Below are 19,174 nucleotides of genomic sequence, written 5' to 3' on the forward strand. Positions count from 1 at the left end.
AACTAGGAAAATAGACCCTTATTCTTAGATTTGGTTACCACACAGCCACTCCACTGAATAGCAGGCTAATAATTTAATTGCAATGCTTGCAGTTAGCCACTGATTCCTTCCAAAACACTCATTGTTGAATTTGCAATTTTCAACTTGTTGTGTCCAATGTCCAATGGACCATGAGCACTGATACGTTTTATCTCTAATTTCTCTCCATTATTTCTCTTCATATGACAAAGATTAAAAAGGATTTGCCAGTAGATTGTGGACTTCATTCATGATGATGACTGCTAGCTAAGATTTTTAAAGTATGATGTTGACAGTCCAATCAAAGCTACTGTAGATATAAAGTAATTTGATGTTATTTTATCTGTGTCCAATGACCTTGAGCCTTCTTGGATGGGCACTTCTAATGTAATTCTATAACAGCACCCAAGGGGCTAGAATTTTAGAGCTCTACCCTTAGACTTGGTGGTGACGTAGTGTCCCCATGAGTGACAAAACACTGAGCAAATCACGCCGCAACACTCTGTATTTTCTACTGGCTTCCCCAACCACCACAGAAAGCACTGAGCTAGCCTGCATTTTAGCTGCCTTACTCAAGAAATCAAGAGACCATTTATTAACTCAATGATATATATATATTTTTTTATTTTTTTATTTATTTATTTAAATTATTTTTTATTTTTACATTGCTTGCAAACTGATATGTGACACATATTAATGCCCAAATAACATGCAAAACAGGCAAGCCCCCTGTTTTGCATGTTTTTTATTTTATTATTATATTTTGCAAAAAATGTGGGGCTCAAAACAGGTGGGTCTCTGGCCTGCCCTGAAAGACAGGTTGCCAGTAGTGCACTGGGTGCACTACATTTAGCCAGCAGCATACCACACTGCCTCTTACTGTTGGTTTGTCTCTGAAGTTAAGCAGGGTTGGTCCTGGTTGGTCCCTGAATAGGAGACTGGAAGTGGTGTTGGAGGGCCAGTAGGAGGCACTCTTTCCTCTGGGCAGTGATTGGGGGCATTGCCCTATGTAGGGTGCAGTCTTCCAGGTGTCCTGACTATCTGTGGTCACTAAAGATCCCATGGCACTTTTCATAAGAGTAGAGGTGTTAACCCCAGTGTAAATTTCCAATTTGGCTTTTACACCAGCATCCAATTGGTTTATTGCTCACCCCTGTAACTATTCCCCAGGTTGTTGCTGTAAATGAGAATGCGTTCTAAGTCAATTTACCTGGTAAAATAAGGGTTAAATAAATGTTTTTTTAAAACAACTTTTGACCAGAGATCAACACTATGAAGGGAACAGGGCGCCGTTTGGGAAGTAATTTACGAGTTGACACGGTTATTTCCACTGAGAAGACCAGTTGATGATGACCGGGGCAGACAACGAACCGTCCTTGCTGTCCCTGCCTGGCCGGTTCCCCTCTTTCCACTGGGATTCTCTGCCTCTAACCCTGAGTCACTGGCTTACTGGGGCTCTCTCATGCCGTCCCTGGAAGGGGTGCGTCACCTGAGTGGATTGATTCACTGAAGTGGTCATCCTGTCTGGGTTGGCGCCCCCCCCCCCTTGGGTTATGCCGTGGCGGAGATCTTTGTGGACTATACTCAGCCTTGTCTCAGGATGGTAAGTTGGTTGTGGAAGATATCCCTCTAGTGGTGTGGGGGCTGTGCTTTGGCAAAGTGGGTGGGGTTATATCCTTCCTGTTTGGCCCTGTCCGGGGGTGTCCTCGGATGGGGCCACAGTGTCTCCTGACCCCTCCTGTCTCAGCCTCCAGTATTTATGCTGCAGTAGTTTATGTGTCGGGGCTAGGGTCAGTTTGTTATATCTGGAGTACTTCTCCTGTCCTATTTGGTGTCCTGTGTGAATCTAAGTGTGCGTTCTCTAATTCTCTCCTTCTCTCTTTCTTTCTCTCTCTCGGAGGACCTGAGCCCTAGGACCATGCCCCAGGACTACCTGACATGATGACTCCTTGCTGTCCCCAGTCCACCTGGCCGTGCTGCTGCTCCAGCTTCAACTGACCTGAAACCCTAGGACCATGCCCCAGGACTACCTGACATGATGACTCCTTGCTGTCCCCAGTCTACCTGACCGTGCTGCTGCTCCAGTTTCAACTGTTCTGCCTTATTATTATTTGACCATGCTGCTCATTTATGAACATTTGAACATCTTGGCCATGTTCTGTTATAATCTCCACCCGGCACAGCCAGAAGAAGAGGACTGGCCACCCCACATAGCCTGGTTCCTCTCTAGGTTTCTTCCTAGGTTTTGGCCTTTCTAGGGAGTTTTTCCTAGCCACCAGTGCTTCTACACCTGCATTGCTTGCTGTTTGGGGTTTTAGGCTGGGTTTCTGTACAGCACTTTGAGATATCAGCTGATGTACGAAGGGCTATATAAATACATTTGATTTGATTTGCGTTTAGTGTCCTGTGCCGTAAAGTGGCATATTTTGCGTCGTTTGCATTTTTTGCCTAATCATATTCATCATCCCGTTAACTAGTTAGTGGATTCCATAGTGCTTCTAGAAGTAGCGATACAGTCTGATCTCATAACTTTGCCCATGCGCCTCTGTGAATCTATCAGTGAGATTGAGAAGGAACCTGCAAATAACGACGGTGTAAGGAGGCTATATAACATGTCATGTGTATCTCGTACATACGACTAATACAACTTCAAACTAGGTATTTTACACTGCTTGATTCAACCATTACTTGGCGAGTGGTGTGTGGCAGCCTCGGTTATCTTCCCCGAACCTGTATGTCTCGAGGGAGCATCTATTTAAACAGCCCAACGCGGGATACAGACCAAGGAGTTGCCTTTCGATGGCCTTTAATTTTTATGTGAAACGGGCGGGAGGACATTCCCAATTCAACCTGGTAGCGTAATTTATTGCTGTATAACACGTCGTGGAGCGATACCGCGGTTGGACCAGTGCAGTCAAGGTTGAACGTGAGTATAAAAGCATCCACTGTTTTACCGAATGACTCATATCATCCTGGGGCTATCTTGCCGCATCATCGATGTGGTTTAGTAAGCTATAATGTGCGCTTGTGTCATCGAAACTGTTATGACTTCTCCCATATTGTTGACAAGTTATCATTTGCGTTTCTGGAGGATGACTTTGATCATGCAGTAGCATCAATAACATCCAGCATGTTAATTTCGCTACAAACCAACGTCATGGCATCATGCACCTGTAATGATACAGTATGAAGAAAAAAAATGCCTTTTTATGAATGTCCTGCGACTGTTTAGGGAAGTGTTTATTGATTTGAGTACTGTCTTTTAAATAATTTGAAGGAGTCAAAGTTATGGGACCTTGAAAATGTAATCAATGGGAAGATTAAATTAAATACAAACCAATGGCAATTTAAAACAGTGCAGATATAACCAACAGAAAGTTGTGGTGCAGTAGTTTCCTCAAAGCGATCAGTGGGCGTGTCATTTCCTAGTGGTGTCACTGTTGAGGTCAGGCCTCTCTCTAGTTTTTAATAGAACATAATAAATAGGACCTTTTCCGCTCCCACTGTTACCTCTATAATACAGCACAGGTAATGAAATGGACACTCCTTTCCCATGTCAAAGGACCACTACAGACTGTCTACAGTATCCAATAATTTGCCCTGTCTTTGCCCAGCCTGGTCTCATAGATTAAACGTAAAATAGTACATGTAAATCTGTGCTACCCAAATTAGTATGCGGTTAGGTATGGTTACATAACACAGATGGTTATCAACACTAGAACCGCTTGGGCCTCGAGGGACACTCCTTCAAGCTAACGAGCAGTCAATCTGACTGCAACGTTCTAACCGTGTAATTAATACATTTCATATGTGACTAGTTTCAGGAGACTACGCATATGTCGCACATCACTGCTTCACAGGAGCGGCATTTGAACGTAAACATGTTTTTTTTAAATCAAAAATGCGAACGTTCATCAATAACAAACTTGTATTCCATCCATAAATACAAAATAAAATAGGTAAATTACGAGCCTAGTTGGTTTAGCCATGGAAAAGGGCAGGAACCTTCCCACTGGCCATGATTGTCTGAGATAATGGATGGTCTGGACATGCCGGGAGATGAGGTTGGATTGGTCTGCCATGTAGCATGCTTCTGTCTAACTTGAGCTGTTCAGTAAGTGTTGACAGTCTTTTCTACCGCACTGTTTTTTAAAGATATAATGTTAGCCATCGAGAACTACAAAAGGTTTGCTACTTTACTCAACAACATTGATGCCCTGAATTTAGCGGGCGCTATCGAGAGATCAGTTGGGAAAAGTAACGGGCTACTTCCTGCACACACCACGGTCAGTGTGAATCAGAGTGACTTGACACAACTCTGGTCGAGCAAGATCTAACTACAAACAAAACGGAGATAAATGGTTCCAGTCTACTGTGAAGCGTTCATCTATGGATACGGGGACGAGTCTAGCTACATTTTCAGATATAAGTTTCTAATTTTGTCAGAAAGTTGTTTTTATTGCAAGTTAAAGCTTACTGTTAGTTAGCTAGCAAACGTTAGCTTGCTGGCTCGCTAGCTAATGTCACGTGTATGATCTGTGCACTAATATTATTCAAATCAGAAAACTATTTGCATTGCTAGTTATGGCCTAATGTTAGCTAGCTAACTCTGAACCTAGTTTGTTAGCTTTAGCTACTTGCAGATTCATACTACAGCTATGACAATGTTTGCAGGTTTTCTACTTTCTGGTTTGTACATTTGACAAACCTGACAGTTTTGGATGTGTGACCATGCTCAGATCTGGCCAGTACAGTAATGCTTGCAACCGCTTGTAGGGTTTGAACCTGCCCAAATGACCAGCTAATGGGTCTTCATGGAAATGTTGCAGCAGTTGAAGGCATATAGTTTCAGATGTGTACCTCACAGAGTGTTCTGTGAGGTAGTTGTACAACTCGGTAGACTTTGTCTTCAATGATGGTCAGCTTGGTGGTGGATTGACCATATTTTCCCCGTCTTCCAGGATAGTCTGGTACAAAGCCTGTACTTCTGGATCATCCTGTTGGGCCTTCCATATGGCCTCATCAGAGATGGGAAAGTCAGTTTTGGGTGAGTCTCAACTGCTAGACAGGACAGTAGCACATGTAAGATGAGGGCCACCATTACCACAAGCAGGATCTCTGGATAAGGCATCTGGAACAGTGTTGTATTTTCCTTTCCTGTATTCTACTGCAAAGGTGAACTCTTGCAACTGTAGAGCCCATCTGATGAGTCTGGTGCTTGGTTTGTTGGTCTTGAACACCCACACAAGGGAGGAATGGTCAGTGACCACAGTGAAGTGTCTTTCCTCCAGGTAATGCCTCCACTTTTCCAAAGCCCAGACAACTGCAAGGCACTCTTGCTCGGTTGTAGAGTAGTTCCGTTCTCCTCCATTCAATCGCCGACTGGCGAACGCTAGTACTTCTTCAGTGCCAAGTCCAGTCGGTTGGACTAGGACAGCACAAAGTCCAACATCACTTGCATCAGTGTAAACAACAAAAAGACAGTCAGTTGGGATGACCCAAAATGGGAGGGGTGACAAGGTGTCATTTCAGGGTTTCAAAGGAGGTCTGGCACTCTGCCGTCCATTGGAATTTCACTCCTTTTTGCTTCAATGCGTTGAGTGGTTCTGCCACCTGGGAGAAGTTCGACACAAAACGATGGTGCCATTCCAAGGAACCATTGAAGGGCCTTGAGTGTGGTTGCCACAGGGAAGTCTTGTACCGCCCTGGTCTTTTCAGGATCCACATGAATGCCGTCAAAAGACACAATATGGCCAAGGAACTTCAAGGAGTCTTGGCAGAAGTTGCTCTTCTTCATGTTCAATGCCAGACCAGCTTCTCTTAGCTTGTCCAACACTGCTTGAAGATCTAGAAAGTGTTGTTCTCTGGTCTGGGAGTAGATAATTATATTGTCCAGGTAGACGAAACAGATCTTCCCTTTGAGCTCACCTAATGCAATCTCCATCAGTCTTTGGAAAGTGGCAGGTGCATTCTTTAATAAAAAAAGGCACCACCTTAAAGGAAAACAAGCCCTCAGCACAGACAAAAGCAGTCTTGTCCTTGCTTTCATGGTCCATCTCAACCTGCCAATAGCCACTATTGAGGTCAAAGGCAGTGAACACAACAGCGCCAGACAATGACTCCAGGATCTCGTGGACAGTGGGAAGAGGATAGGCATTAGTCTGGGAAACATTGTTGGTCTTCCTATAGTCCACACAAAATCTAAGACCACCAGCCTTTTTTTGGATGAGGACAACAGGAGCAGCCCAGAGAGAGGAGGAACGTTCAATTATATCTTGTGTCAACATATCATTAATGAGTCCCTTTTGAATGATTAGCTTCACTGGGGACAAACGATATGGCTTCTGTTTGATCGGCATTTTCTGTGTAAGGAATATCTTGTGCTTCAGGAGCCCGGTGCGTCCCAGCTTTGAAGTACATGCATCAGTTATTCTGCAGCTGTTCTAACAGCCTTAACTCCTCCGGCTGTTCCAGCTGAGCTCTTCTCACAGCCTGTAAAAGGAGATCATCAGAAGGATTACCAAGGGTTAGTGGTACTAGAGCAAATGCAGAGAAGACTGCCACTTTTGGTCCCCATTCATGTAACTTCGTAGCTTCTGATTGGAAGAAATGCTTCTTGCTCTGATTGTGTGCGATATCAATCTGGACACCACTGAAGTACATGAAATCAATTCCAAACACGACAGGAAAAGCAAGGTTCTTGGTTTGTAGGATAACAGAAGGAATCATATAGGAGCGGTTACACAGGCGGAACTCTACCTCACTTCATCCAAGTGGTCGTTTACCCTCACCATCAGATAGAGTGGACCTTCTGTCCACGGCTTCAAGTTGTATTGTGGACCTTTAACCTCCTTCCACAGTTTCTCAATGAGCCGTGTGTAGGATGACCCGGTGTCCAGGATGGCTCTTCCACGGGCACCAGTTGGTGCGGTATTAACTGAAAGGAAGGGGATGTTGACAGGGGGGCATAGGCAGTGACTCTTGGGGTTTCAGCTCTGGTCAAAGCACCCAGAGTAGGATGGTCGTTCCTGCGATGGGAGTTAGGTCTGTTAGCCTGTTGTGATTTGTGGTTTCTGGAAGGGTTTACTTGATACGGTCTTGGACATGTGGCTGAAGAATATCACTTTTGGCTACATCTCCAACAGAACATGGGAGGGGTCTTGGCTGGAGACTCTGGCTGTTGTTGATGGTCTGGCTTTGGTAACTGTTTGGGTGTCTGTTTCTCTCTCTGTTCATATTGTTGTTGGCATTCTCTGTCCTTCTCGAACTGCTGTCCCAGTCGAACCAGTACATCAACAGTGGTGACTCTTTCTTGGAGTTAACTGGCTCGTATAGGGTTGATATTCTTCAAGATTAACATAATGACCTCTTCCTCCTCAATGCCAGGTTTCCACCTTCTGCACAGGGAGTGGTAACCGTATGCAAAGTCACAGATACTCTCTTTCTCTCTTAATAATAAATCATTTTGCTCTTTTATTTAACCAGCTTACATGTTAAACCTTATTTGTTTATAAAAAGATTGTGAATAACTCACTACAGGTTAATGAGAAGGGTATTGCTTGAAAGGAGGCCCAACTCTGCAATGTTGGGTTTTATTGGAGAGTCGCAGTCTTAAATCATTTTCCATACAGTCTGTGCCTGTATTTCGTTTTCATGCTAGTGAGGGCTCCACTCTCACATAGGTACATGGTTGCAAAGGGCATCAGTGTCTCAACAGTGCGATTTGCCAAGGCAGGATACTCTGAGCGCAGCCCAATCCAGAAATCTGGCAGTGGCTGGTGATTAAATTCAATTTTCACAGAACTGCTTGTTGTAATTTTAACGAGGCAGATATCGGTAAGTGGACTGGAGGCAGGGCATGAAAGGGATAACGAATCCAGTTGTTTGTGTCATCCGTTTCGGGAAGTACGTGCATAATTGCACAGCCAACTCGCTCAGGTGCTTCGCTCTATCACATTTGACATGTAAGCTTGAGTTAATTTGCACACAAAAAATACAATGATCGAAAGACCTGTGTGTTGTCCTTGTTAATGCAGACAGAGAAGAGCTCCAAATTCTTAATCATAGCCTCAATTTTGTCCCGCACATTGAATGTAGTTGCTGAGAGTCCTAGATTCAGATCATTCAGGCGAGAAGAAACATCCAGATAGTGCAGTCGTGCGAGAAACTCGTCATCATGCAAGCGGTCAGACAAGTGAACCAGTTGAACCCGCCGTGCAGGTGTCCACCATAACGAACAGCCTGGTGACCTAGAGGACTGGGAGGGAGCACACGTGACACAGTGGCATTTTTCCCCTTGCCAACGTAAGGTTCCACAAGCCTCATCCCCACATTCTCCGACACTCGCTCACCTGTTTCCCAATGTGGATATTTTTTCCAAAATGGTGCTGTCCCTACCTTTCTCTTGTCTCATCGTTTGGTGGTGGCGCGGGCATCAGCTCCCGTGCTTACCATTCTGGTTTTGTTTTGTGCTTAGGCCTCGTCTGAGCCTTCCGGCTGAGGCTCAGAATCAGAATAATAACAATCAAAGATGTCATGATTAATTTCTTCCCCACCGTCTGAGTCGTTTTCATTCAGATCTTGTAGCAGCATGTGCATCCAGTCTTCTTGGTCTTCTTGCCATTGTAAATGACGAATGCTCTCACTGTGTATTACAAGTAGGCCAGAGTAGACTGGTAAGACTGCTTGGATTTGATGGACTGAAAAAGGGTACGTACCATTTTGAGATAATAATTAGAATATACCAATATAATAGAATTGCCCGCCCTGTTCTTCATTCACAATTGGTGATTCCATAATTATGCATTATCCGCTTCCCCTCACTCATCAACTCACCCATTCTCTTCCTTTCTCCCCCATCATACTTTACTTAATTTATTTAATCTGTTGTTATATGTGTGAAAATAGTTTAGGTTCAGTTTCCAGCAGGCCCTAATGTCGGGAGAATAGGTGGAGCAGGCCCTAATGTCGGGAGAATAGGTGGAGCAGGCCCTAATGTCGGGAGAATAGGTGGAGCAGGCCCTAATGTCGGGAGAATAGGTGGAGCAGGCCCTAATGTCGGGAGAATGGGTGGAGCAGGCCCTAATGTCGGGTGTAAATGGGAAAATCATTCAAATAAAACTGGCTATAACAGCAGTTCTGTTTGATATTATGATTCTAAGAACGACAGTGATTTATGTAGACTTATTCAGGAAAGTCAAGGATGAAGGGGGGGCATTCCTTTAAAAATGGAAGAGTAATACAATTAATTAATTAGTGAGCAGTCAAAATGACCGCTTTAGCAGTTATAGTGTTAAAGGAAAACTCCCACCCAAAAATTATCTTTTGGTATTTGTTTGAAAATACATCAAATGGGATGATTTCTGTATTTTGAAAGTTGCATATCTTGAAAACTTGATTGCTGACAAGCAAAACATTTTGGGATGAAACAAATACCAAAATATAGTTTTTGGGTGTAGTTTTCATTTAAGGCCGAGGTTCCCAAATGTTGTTTTTTAAGAAACTTTAACCCTTAACCCTTTAACCTAACTCCTGAACTTAACATTAACCCTAACCCCTAATCCTGACCCCCTAGCCTAGCTTACATTAGCCAGTGAGCTAACGTTAGCCACCCAGCTAGAATTCAATATATATCACATGTTTTGCAAATTCGTACCAAATTGTACATTTTGCAAATTCGTAACATATCATACGGAATAAGTGATGGACACCCACAAATGAATACATACTAAATGGGTGTGGGGAGTTAAACACAGGACATTGCAAAATGCTCTGAGACCAGGTTGTATCTGCTCTGAGACCAGATTGAGTCATTTAAAGCATAAAGGAAATTAGAGAAGGAAAGGGAGTTGTCTAAGACTGTACAGACACATCCACACCTACTTTCTACAACTTCTTAACCTCACCCAATGATCTGAGAGTGATTCATGCACTGCCAAAGTCTATTCAAATGAGAAAACACTGATGACTTTCCCTGTTTCTTTTACATCCAGAGAACCTTCAGGAGTAGCATACCCTTTAAAACTCCTCAGGGTTGCCTAGTAACTCAAACAGTTGCCTTCACCTTGGACATGCTTGGGTGCTATCCAGGCAGAAGGCAATGCCGCTCTGAATAGAAATGATGTAGTTTAGGAATAATGGGGAAGTATTTATCTTCCTGCGAGGGGTACTCCAGGTATTATCTTAGAGAAATGCTTACTTACAGGACCTTAACCAACAATGCAGTTCAAGAAAGATTTATTAAAATATTTACAAAATAAACCAAAGTAAAAAAACGATTTAAAAAAACGAAGTAACACAATAAAATAACTATAATGAGGCTTTATAGAGGGGCTAACGGTACCAAGTCAATGTGCGGGGTTTAGCCGAGGTCATTTTTATAGGTATTGGTAAAGTTATAATAAACAGTGAGTAGCAGCAGTGTAAAAACAAAGTGGGGTGTCAATGTAAATAGTCCAGGTGCCATTTGATTAATTGTTCAGCAGTCTTATGGCTTGGGGGTAGAAGCTGTTAAGGAGCCTTTTGGTCTCAGACTTGGCGCTCCGGTACCACTTGCCATGCAGTAGCAGAGAGAACTGTTAATGGCTTGGGTGACTGGAGTCTTTGGCAATTTTTTAGTCCTTTCTCTGACACCGCCTGGTATAGAGGTCCTGGATGGCAAGAAACTTGGCCCAAGTGACGTACTGGGCCATATGCACTACCCTCTGTAGCACCTTAAGGTCAGATCCCAAGTAGTTGCCATAGCAGGCAGTGATGCAACCATGCTCTCGATGGTGCAGCTGTAGAACTGTTTGAGGATCTGGGGACCCATGCCAAATCTTTTTAGTCTCCCGAGGGAGAAAACGTGTTGTCGTGCCCTCTTCACGACTGTCTTGGTGTGTTTGGACCATGATAGTTTGTCGGTGATGTGGACACCAAGATACGTGAAACTCTCGACCCACTCCTCTACAGCCCCATCGATGTTAATGGGGGCCTATTCGGCCCGCCTCGGTGAACAGGGAGTCGAGGGTACTAAGCACGGACCCCTGAGGGGCCCCAGTGTTGAGGATCAGTGTGGCAGATGTGTTGTTGCCTACCCTTACCACCTGGGGGTGGCCAGTCAAGAAGTCCAGGATCCAGCAGAGGGAGGTGTTTAGTCCCAGGTTTTTGCCCCACTGTATGTACGGACACTGTGGGGTGGACGTCGTCGATTAACTTATTGATGAAGCTGGTGACAGGTGCTATATACTCCTCAATGCCTCAATAGCATCCACATCATCTGACCACTTCCCTATTGAGCGAGTCACTGGTACTTCCTGCTTTATTTTTTTTTTTACAAGCTGGAATCAGGAGGATAGAATACTGGACATATTTGCTAAATGGAAGGTGAGGGAGAGCTTTGTATGGGTCTCTCTGTGTGTGGAGTAAAGGTGGTCTAGAGTTTTTTTTTTTTTTACCTCTGGTTGCACATGTGAAATTAGGTCAAATGGTCTTATGTTTGCCTGCATTAAAGTCTCCGGCCAGTAGGTGCACCGCTTCTAGATTGCTACGAATAATATAGATGAGAACTCTCTTGGTAGATAGTGTGGTCTACAGCTTATTATGAGGTACTCTACCTCAGGTGAGCAATACGTTGAGACTTCTTTAATATGAGACATTACGCCCCAACTGTTATTGACAAATAGACACGTCCAGACGTAGCTTCTCTGTCCTGCCGAAGCACGGAAAAACCAGCCAGCTCTATATTATCCGTGTCGTCGTTCAGCCACAACTCGGTGAACATAAGATATTGCCGTTTTTAATGTCCCGTTGGCAGGATAGTCTTAATCGTAGATCATCCATTTTTATTTTCCAATGACTGCACGTTGGCCAATAGTACGGATGGCAGTGGAGGTTTACTCACTCACCTACGAATTCTCAGAAGGCAGCCTGACCTCCCACCCTTTTTCTCCGTCTTTTTTTCATGCAAATGATGGGGATTTGGGCCTGGTCTCAAGAAAGCAGCATATCCTTCGCGTCGGACTCATTAAAGAAAAAATCTTCGTCCAGTTCGAGCTGAGTAATCACTGTTCTAATGTCCAGAAGTCTTTTTCAGTCATAAGAGACGATAGTAGCAACATTATGTACAAAATAAGTAAAGAAATAAGTTACAAACAATGCGGGAAAAAAAAAACACAGTTGGTTAGGAAACCGTAAAACGGCCGCCATATCCTCCGGCGCCATTATAGGAATATCGACTATGTCCATCTTAGCTCGCTCATTAACGTCTTAATCAAAATTACGGCTTGCCTCTTATACACTCATCATTCCCTTATGCCATAGTTTGTACATCTCAATTGTTATATTGCATATATATGGGTCTATCTCATTAGTATCTTATTCATCATTTTAGACAATGTTGGAATGATGCATTTCATTGTTTTGCTTACTTTGTGTATTATAATTAGGCAATGCGCTTTTCTCAACATTTGCCAGTGACCGTCTCTTCCCATTCAAATATATATATTTTTTTTTCAACAAAAAGTCCAGTAATATACCCATGTAATTCCAGTTGATATTGCAAGGGTTTGTTTTGCGCGATGCACTCTGCATCGCTATAATGGCTAGAAAAGTGGATCCGTGTAATTGTATTCTCCTTCCTTTTTAGACCACATAGGCCTAATAAAATACTTCAAATGGTAGGCTAACCGCGCCTCTCTCTCTGTGTGTGGTGACTTAAAGAAGAGTAAGGGTAAGGCCCTTTTAAAGAACTGATTGGGTCTCTGTTTGACACCAACAAACGCGCCATAATATCTGTCCCTGTGCCCTCCCAAAATCAGTGCATTAAACATTTCAGCAGACATCAGATGCTTGTTCTATAAGGAGGATTTGGATCCACCCAAACCATTTGTGTTCCTGAATCCTTTCACAGCATTATAAGGCTGCGTTGAGACAATGACTTATCAGAGATTGAAGCCCAGCTCATTTAATCCCTACCATTGTGTCACTGAGTTGTCATTATGATTCAGCAAATGTACATTATCCCATTGGCATGGTGTAAGTCACCTAATTTATGTCCCTCTAACTGCCCTGAATGCCTCTGCTGATCCTATAGCTATTGTATGCAGTAATAATTTACATATGAACCAGAGTTATACTGTTAGCACTGAGGCGGTGTGCCCTAGTAGGATGTCCACTGTATGCAGCTCACCCAGCACTAACATAAATAACATGAGCATGTCTACTTCTGTTAAGCTTCCTAGTAAAGAAATGAAAACAATCAAGCATCTCAGAAAAGTGCTAAACATAGCTCACGTTAACGTATGTACCTTAAGAAAAAAGATTCATGAAATCAGTAATCTGCTAGTAACAGATGACATTTATATTCTGACAATCTCTGAAACTCACTTGGATGATACCTTTGATACAGTGGTAGCAATAAATTGTTATAACATCTACAGAATACACAAAAATGCCAAAGGTGGAGTTTCTGTTTATTTTCAGAACCACATTCCTGTAAAGCTTAGAGAGGATCTCATGTTAAATACAGTAATATGGCTACAGATTCATGTGCCTCAAGTATCGGTCTGAAGTGAGCTCCATCGGGGCAGTCCCGTTTTTCTCTTATATACTGCTTACAAGTTATATGTGCATGATTTACATTATTCATTCATCATTAACTTTTGGTTCATGCATGTGACTGACCAATACCTCACGAGACTTCTTCTCTCCAAGCTGAGACCTTAAAACTGAAATATCCCTTTCCATTCTCAAAACAATGTTCTGAGTGTCCTGCTAAACTGCTTATGCTGATAGTGAGGATTCCTCCCAGGCATCAATCAGTTATTTGCATGAACCCAGTTGAATTAGTCATTAGAAAAGCACAAACGTAACATTTTCCTTCACAGTATTACTTTACTTAACATAGTGATCAGTGTTATCACTTTACTTACCAAAGTTGGTGATTTATTGCATGTTCATTACGTTCATTCATTGCTCTATATTATTGAAGATTCCTACTAGACAGGAATACAGTAAGCTATCTTACAGCAGGCTGTCTTGTGATGCTTCATAGCCTATGTGTTGATACTGTATGTAGCATAGGTTTTATTAAAGCGTGTTGTTGCTGTCCTAGCCAGTGGAGGGATAGGCTACACTGATATCATAGCCACTGTGTAAACCGTGCCTGATGCGCTCTATGCCTGGTTACCCTTGGGAACATGGTCCTGTCTGCTCTCGTCCAATCAGTGCCGGGCTGGTGGGGCAGCCAGCGCCCCTGTGGAGAGCAGCCTGATTACTGTATGGTGACTCAGCTGAAAAGGTGGCTAGCTGACTTGGTGCATCATCACAGAGAGTGTAGCTTAAGAACGCTCACTTTCTCTCTCGGACCATTTACAGTCGACTGTATCTGTACAAGGTTATATTTTATTTTTATCTGGTTGTATTTTGTACAGTTTCTGAACCTGATTTTCTGTGTTCCCCCCAGTACTAATATACACTAGGCATGTAATCCATCTAGTCTATATGTTATCACCTAGTAGGAGAATTTACTATTTTAGGTACCAAGATGCTTCATTGAACTTGGAGTCCACAGCACAACAAACCCTTCTGTTTTCTCACCATCCTATACTGCACATATTCATTATTCCTTTGTTGCTCATGCAGGCCATGGAGGAACTTAAGGAGAATACTAAGAGGTATCCTTTGGTGCGGGCTGCATCTGAGGAGAGCTCCAGTGAGCTGAGCAGCTCTCCGTTCCCTGGAGACACCATGCCCTGGAACCTCTCCAAACACCACCAGATCAAACGTTCCAAGTCTACCTCCGGAGATGTGCATGTGCTGGACTCGGCGGAGAGGGCCGTTCTCCGTATCGCAGGTAAGCTTGGACTAAAAGAGCGTGGGACGCACACACAGAGGACTGAGTCAGAAATCATTTGTTCTTAATTGACCTGCCTGGTGAAATACACACGTACACACAGAGATTATTATTCAGATACACTATACTACGCCGCACATCGCACACTTTTGGACAAGAGCAGAGGACTGATACATTAATTTTAACAGGTGCTCTCCTAAATGTTCTCTAAGTGTTTTATACAGCTTGTGATTCAGTAATGACATTGCCATTGCATTGCCAATGAGGCTTTAAGAGCTAAGCTATTATGGTAACAACTCTAAGTTTCCCATTTGAATTCCAAAGGGTGTATTAGGCTGTCAGAGCTTGTCTCTGTCAATCTCAGGGCTCTCCTTCCTTGGCTCCAACTTCGAGTCTACTATATGACACTGTGACTTCAAAACAAGTGCACTATATAGGAAATAGGGTGCCATTTGGGGGACAGTCTGTGTCTGGCCAATGATATTGTGGTGTGATTATGTTGCTGTGTCAGCACTGACTCTCAGATTCTCTCTTTGGAATAAACCGTATTGATTTGATTCAGTGGGGTGGAGTACTTAGACAGCGGTAGCATTGTGGCTGGATATTATCATTGGTCAGCACAACAAGAGTTGGAAGATGCAGTTTGGAGATTAAAATTGTTTTCTTTTGAAAGCTTTTTATTTCTGTTCACTCAGCTGCACCGCGGCAGGTAGCCTCGAGGTTACAGCGTTGGGCAGTTGTGCCCTTAAGCAAGGCACTTAACCACAATTTCTCCAAGGATGCCGTTTGTGACCCACATTTTACTAACTGTATCAAACATTTATTTAAAAGCTATTATCTATTCTAATCTGCTTAGTTATGTCTGTTTAATTATAACTTGCTGCTAGTTCTGTCCTGTACAGGGAGAGCCCTTGTGTTACAAGTAGGCTCTCATGGCTAACACCCTGTGGCTCTTATTGAGTAGTGCAGCATGGTGGTCTCCCTGCAGTGAAGAGTGTCAGGGAATTATGCTTCACAGCTATGGCGTAGATAAGGATGTATATGGCTGTTGAATATTTATATTCTGTGTGATAGAGGGAAATATGGTTTTGACTGACTGTGTTGGCTAATGAAGTAATGAGTAATTAGTACATACAGAAGTAGACTAAGCACCCAGACAGATGCTCATTGAAATTAAATGGTATGACCAGGGCATCTAAAAATTGCATTTGATTTTTTTATTTAACCTTTATTTATTTAACCAGGAAGGCTAGTTGAGAACAAGTTATCATTTACAACTGCGACCTGGCCAAGATAAAGCAAAGCAGTGTGACACAAACAACAGCACAGAGTTACACATGGAATAAGCAAACATACAGTCAATAATACAATAGAAAAGTCTATATGCAGTGTGTGCAAATGAGGTAGGATAAGGGAGGTAAGGTAATAAATAGGCCATAGTGGTGAAATAATTGCAATATAGCAATTAAACTGGAGTGATAGATGTGCAGAAGATGAATGTGCAAGTAGAGATACTGGGGTGCAAAGGAGCAAAATAAATAACAGAATGGGGATGAGGTAGTTGGATGGGCTATTTACAGATGGGCTATGTACAGGTGCAGTAATCTCTGAGCTGCTCTGAAAGCTGGTGCTTAAAGTTAGTGAGGGAGATATGAGTCTCCAGCTTCAGTGATTTTTGCAGTTCGTTCCAGTCATTGGCAGCAGAAAACTGGAAGGAAAGGCATCCAAAGGAGGAATTGGCTTTGGGGGTGACCAGTGAAATATACCTGCTGGATCGCATGCTACGGGTGGGTGCTGCTATGGTGACCAGTGAGCTGACATAAGGCGGGGCTTTACCTAGCAAAGACTTATAGATGACCTGGGGCCAGTGGGTTTGGTGACGAATATGAAGCGAGGGCCAACCAACAAGAGCATACAGGTCGCAGTGGTGGGTGGTGTATGGGGCTTTGGTGACAAAACAGATGGCATTGTCATAGACTGCATCCAATTTGCTGAGTAGAGTGTTGGAGGCTATTTTGTAAATGACATCGCCGAAGTCAAGAATTAGTAGCATAGTCAGTTTTACGAGGGTATGTTTGGCAGCATGAGTGAAGGATGCTGCCAAACATAAGATGCATTTAGATAAAGGAGGTGGTTATATGACTCACAGGTTTGCAGTCACAATAGCACTGGTCTCGTACATCAGCTGTGTGTCTGACAAGCTAGGCCACAGCAACCTTAACTCACAACATCAGGAGACAGGACCGTTTGTTATCCCACTGCTTTTATAGCTGCCCGGCCATACAGGCGAATTCATTTGCACGTAGTAGTACTGTACACAAAAGGCTTTTGTGCAAAGACTGCAGAATTAGTCTCCATTTACTGGTAGTGGATAGCTTTCTCAAGTTATTTTTAGCAGAACCACTTTGTACACTTATGTTTTGTTGAGGGCGTCGTGTGGTAGCCTACTTTCCCACAGACATTTCACTGACCTCTGACCCTAGTGGGGCAGGCCTCTTCAATTGACCCCTACGTGTCAGACGTTACTGTAGATGGTTTGGGCGAGTTAAACCAGTTCCTTTTTGCGCAAGCCATCGGCAGTCTGTTATATCTCAAATGCTTCACTTTCCAGTTATGCCTGGAATACCAGGCATTTGACCCTGGGGAAATGTACAAGGTTTTGGGAGGTGACTTAATGGTGCCAGTGTAGACAATTATTACCCATTTTCCAACTACGCAGACGTATCTGCATAAATGACACCCCTGGTGGTGTGTGACCTTAGTCAGTGATTCATTATAAGGACACATTAAACACTAACCCTTCCTTCTGGAGTGATGTGACAGAGGACAGGTTTACTGTTGCAAGCATTATGATAAGCCTATGAGAGGAATGCAATGTTGGTGTTGGTGTGGTACCATGGTATCCCATGTCCAAATGACCATCCAGAGTCTTCACTGAAGAGAGCACTAGTTTAACACTAAGGGGCGGTTTCCCAGACACAGATTAAGACCTCGTCCTGAACTAAAAAGATAGCTCAGTGGACAATCTCCATCGGAAAATAACTTTTAGTCAGTACAAGGCCACCGATGGAAGAAGGAGACGGACATCTCACAGAATGTATACATCTGAAGCATCCGTTCAGAGCTTCTCACCACCAAATATGGCGAGGAGAGGGAGTTCAGAGGTTATGAGAGGGTGGAGCTATAGACGAAACTTAGACTTGACCCTTTTGTCAAAGTTTATAAAAAATGTTGTTGCGAAGGAGAGCAAGGGCGAATTGAGTATTGCATACGTGCACGTTCCCAAACGGAAATGTGCAAATGCATGCTGTAAAGCGCCAATAGGATCTCGCTAGTTCATGCTTGGATCTGCCCACTGCCTTGCTTATTCTGGTGACCGCCCCTGTACCTTCAGAGGAGGCATTGCCAAACAGGTGATTTCCTAGGTTTGTGTACACTACAGTATATGATGGAGAGAATCCTTATTTTGTTGTTTTTCTCAAAGATTCTCCTAGAAAGCTTGGAGCAAAAACAACTTCAGTCAACATGCTGTAAATGTACTGACATTATAAACCATGATTTGCTCCTCTGAACATTCTGATGTCCAATGAATTATTCATCGTAAGATTCAAATAGTTATTTCAACCCGACTAAAAGCACCCCTGTGCTACATGGGAATGAGTAGCTGAGGGATTCTACTAGAAAAGAGGTATAAACAAGTAACCATACATCAGAACCTGCAATGTAAAGTCGTTTCACACAAGGCAAACCTTCTGTGTCCTAAATGGCATCCCTGCATAGTGCACTCATTTTAACCAGAGGTTTAAAAAAAAAATGCAATTTATAGTGACTAGGATGTCATTTAGGATGTAGCCCTTCTCTCTGTGCTCACTGGGTCTTAGTCCATCAAGACATCATAATGTCCACCGCACTGTGTGCAGGAAAATACATAATAGGGAATCCCATACATACTGTACATAAGTGCAGTGAGGGGGGATTCTGCTGTGCTTACAGAGGCTGCTGACCTGTGTAATGCTCACTGATGCCACAAGAGGGCAGTAGCCAAAGCTAAAGTATCTCTAGTATGATTTGTTTGATCTCTGTTCAAGATGTTATGCATCAAAGTGGCTTCAGGTCTCAAAGAAGCGTTGATACCCAGATAGGCATGCTTTGGGGTCGTTGTTCTGTGCTCTATGCCAACCTAACTCAGCTGTCCATCTTAAAAATAAGTTTCAGGACGGCAACTTCAGCTGTACTCCAACTTTAGACTAGATCTACAGTTAATTAAGCAATCAGGCCCAAGGGTGTGGTATATGACCAATATACTGTACCATGGCAGGCAAA

At 43.2% G+C, this 19,174-nt stretch overlaps 1 protein-coding gene across 4 annotated transcripts in view; it reads left to right on the top strand.

The window, feature by feature from the left end:
- Positions 1-2,594: 2,594 nt before the first annotated feature.
- LOC118399164 (plectin-like) overlaps positions 2,595-19,174 on the top strand; it is a 185,234-nt gene continuing 168,654 nt past the window's right edge. For all 4 annotated transcript variants that reach the window (XM_035795002.2, XM_035795004.2, XM_035795003.2 and 1 more), the window contains exons 1-2: positions 2,595-2,944; positions 14,641-14,851. In XM_035795002.2, coding sequence (XP_035650895.1) covers positions 14,644-14,851 — 208 coding nt within the window. In that variant the 5' untranslated portion in view covers positions 2,595-2,944; positions 14,641-14,643. The remainder of the gene's footprint in view (positions 2,945-14,640; positions 14,852-19,174) is intronic.

This window comes from Oncorhynchus keta, chromosome 20 (assembly GCF_023373465.1).
Source record: "Oncorhynchus keta strain PuntledgeMale-10-30-2019 chromosome 20, Oket_V2, whole genome shotgun sequence".
NCBI lineage: Eukaryota > Metazoa > Chordata > Actinopteri > Salmoniformes > Salmonidae > Oncorhynchus > Oncorhynchus keta.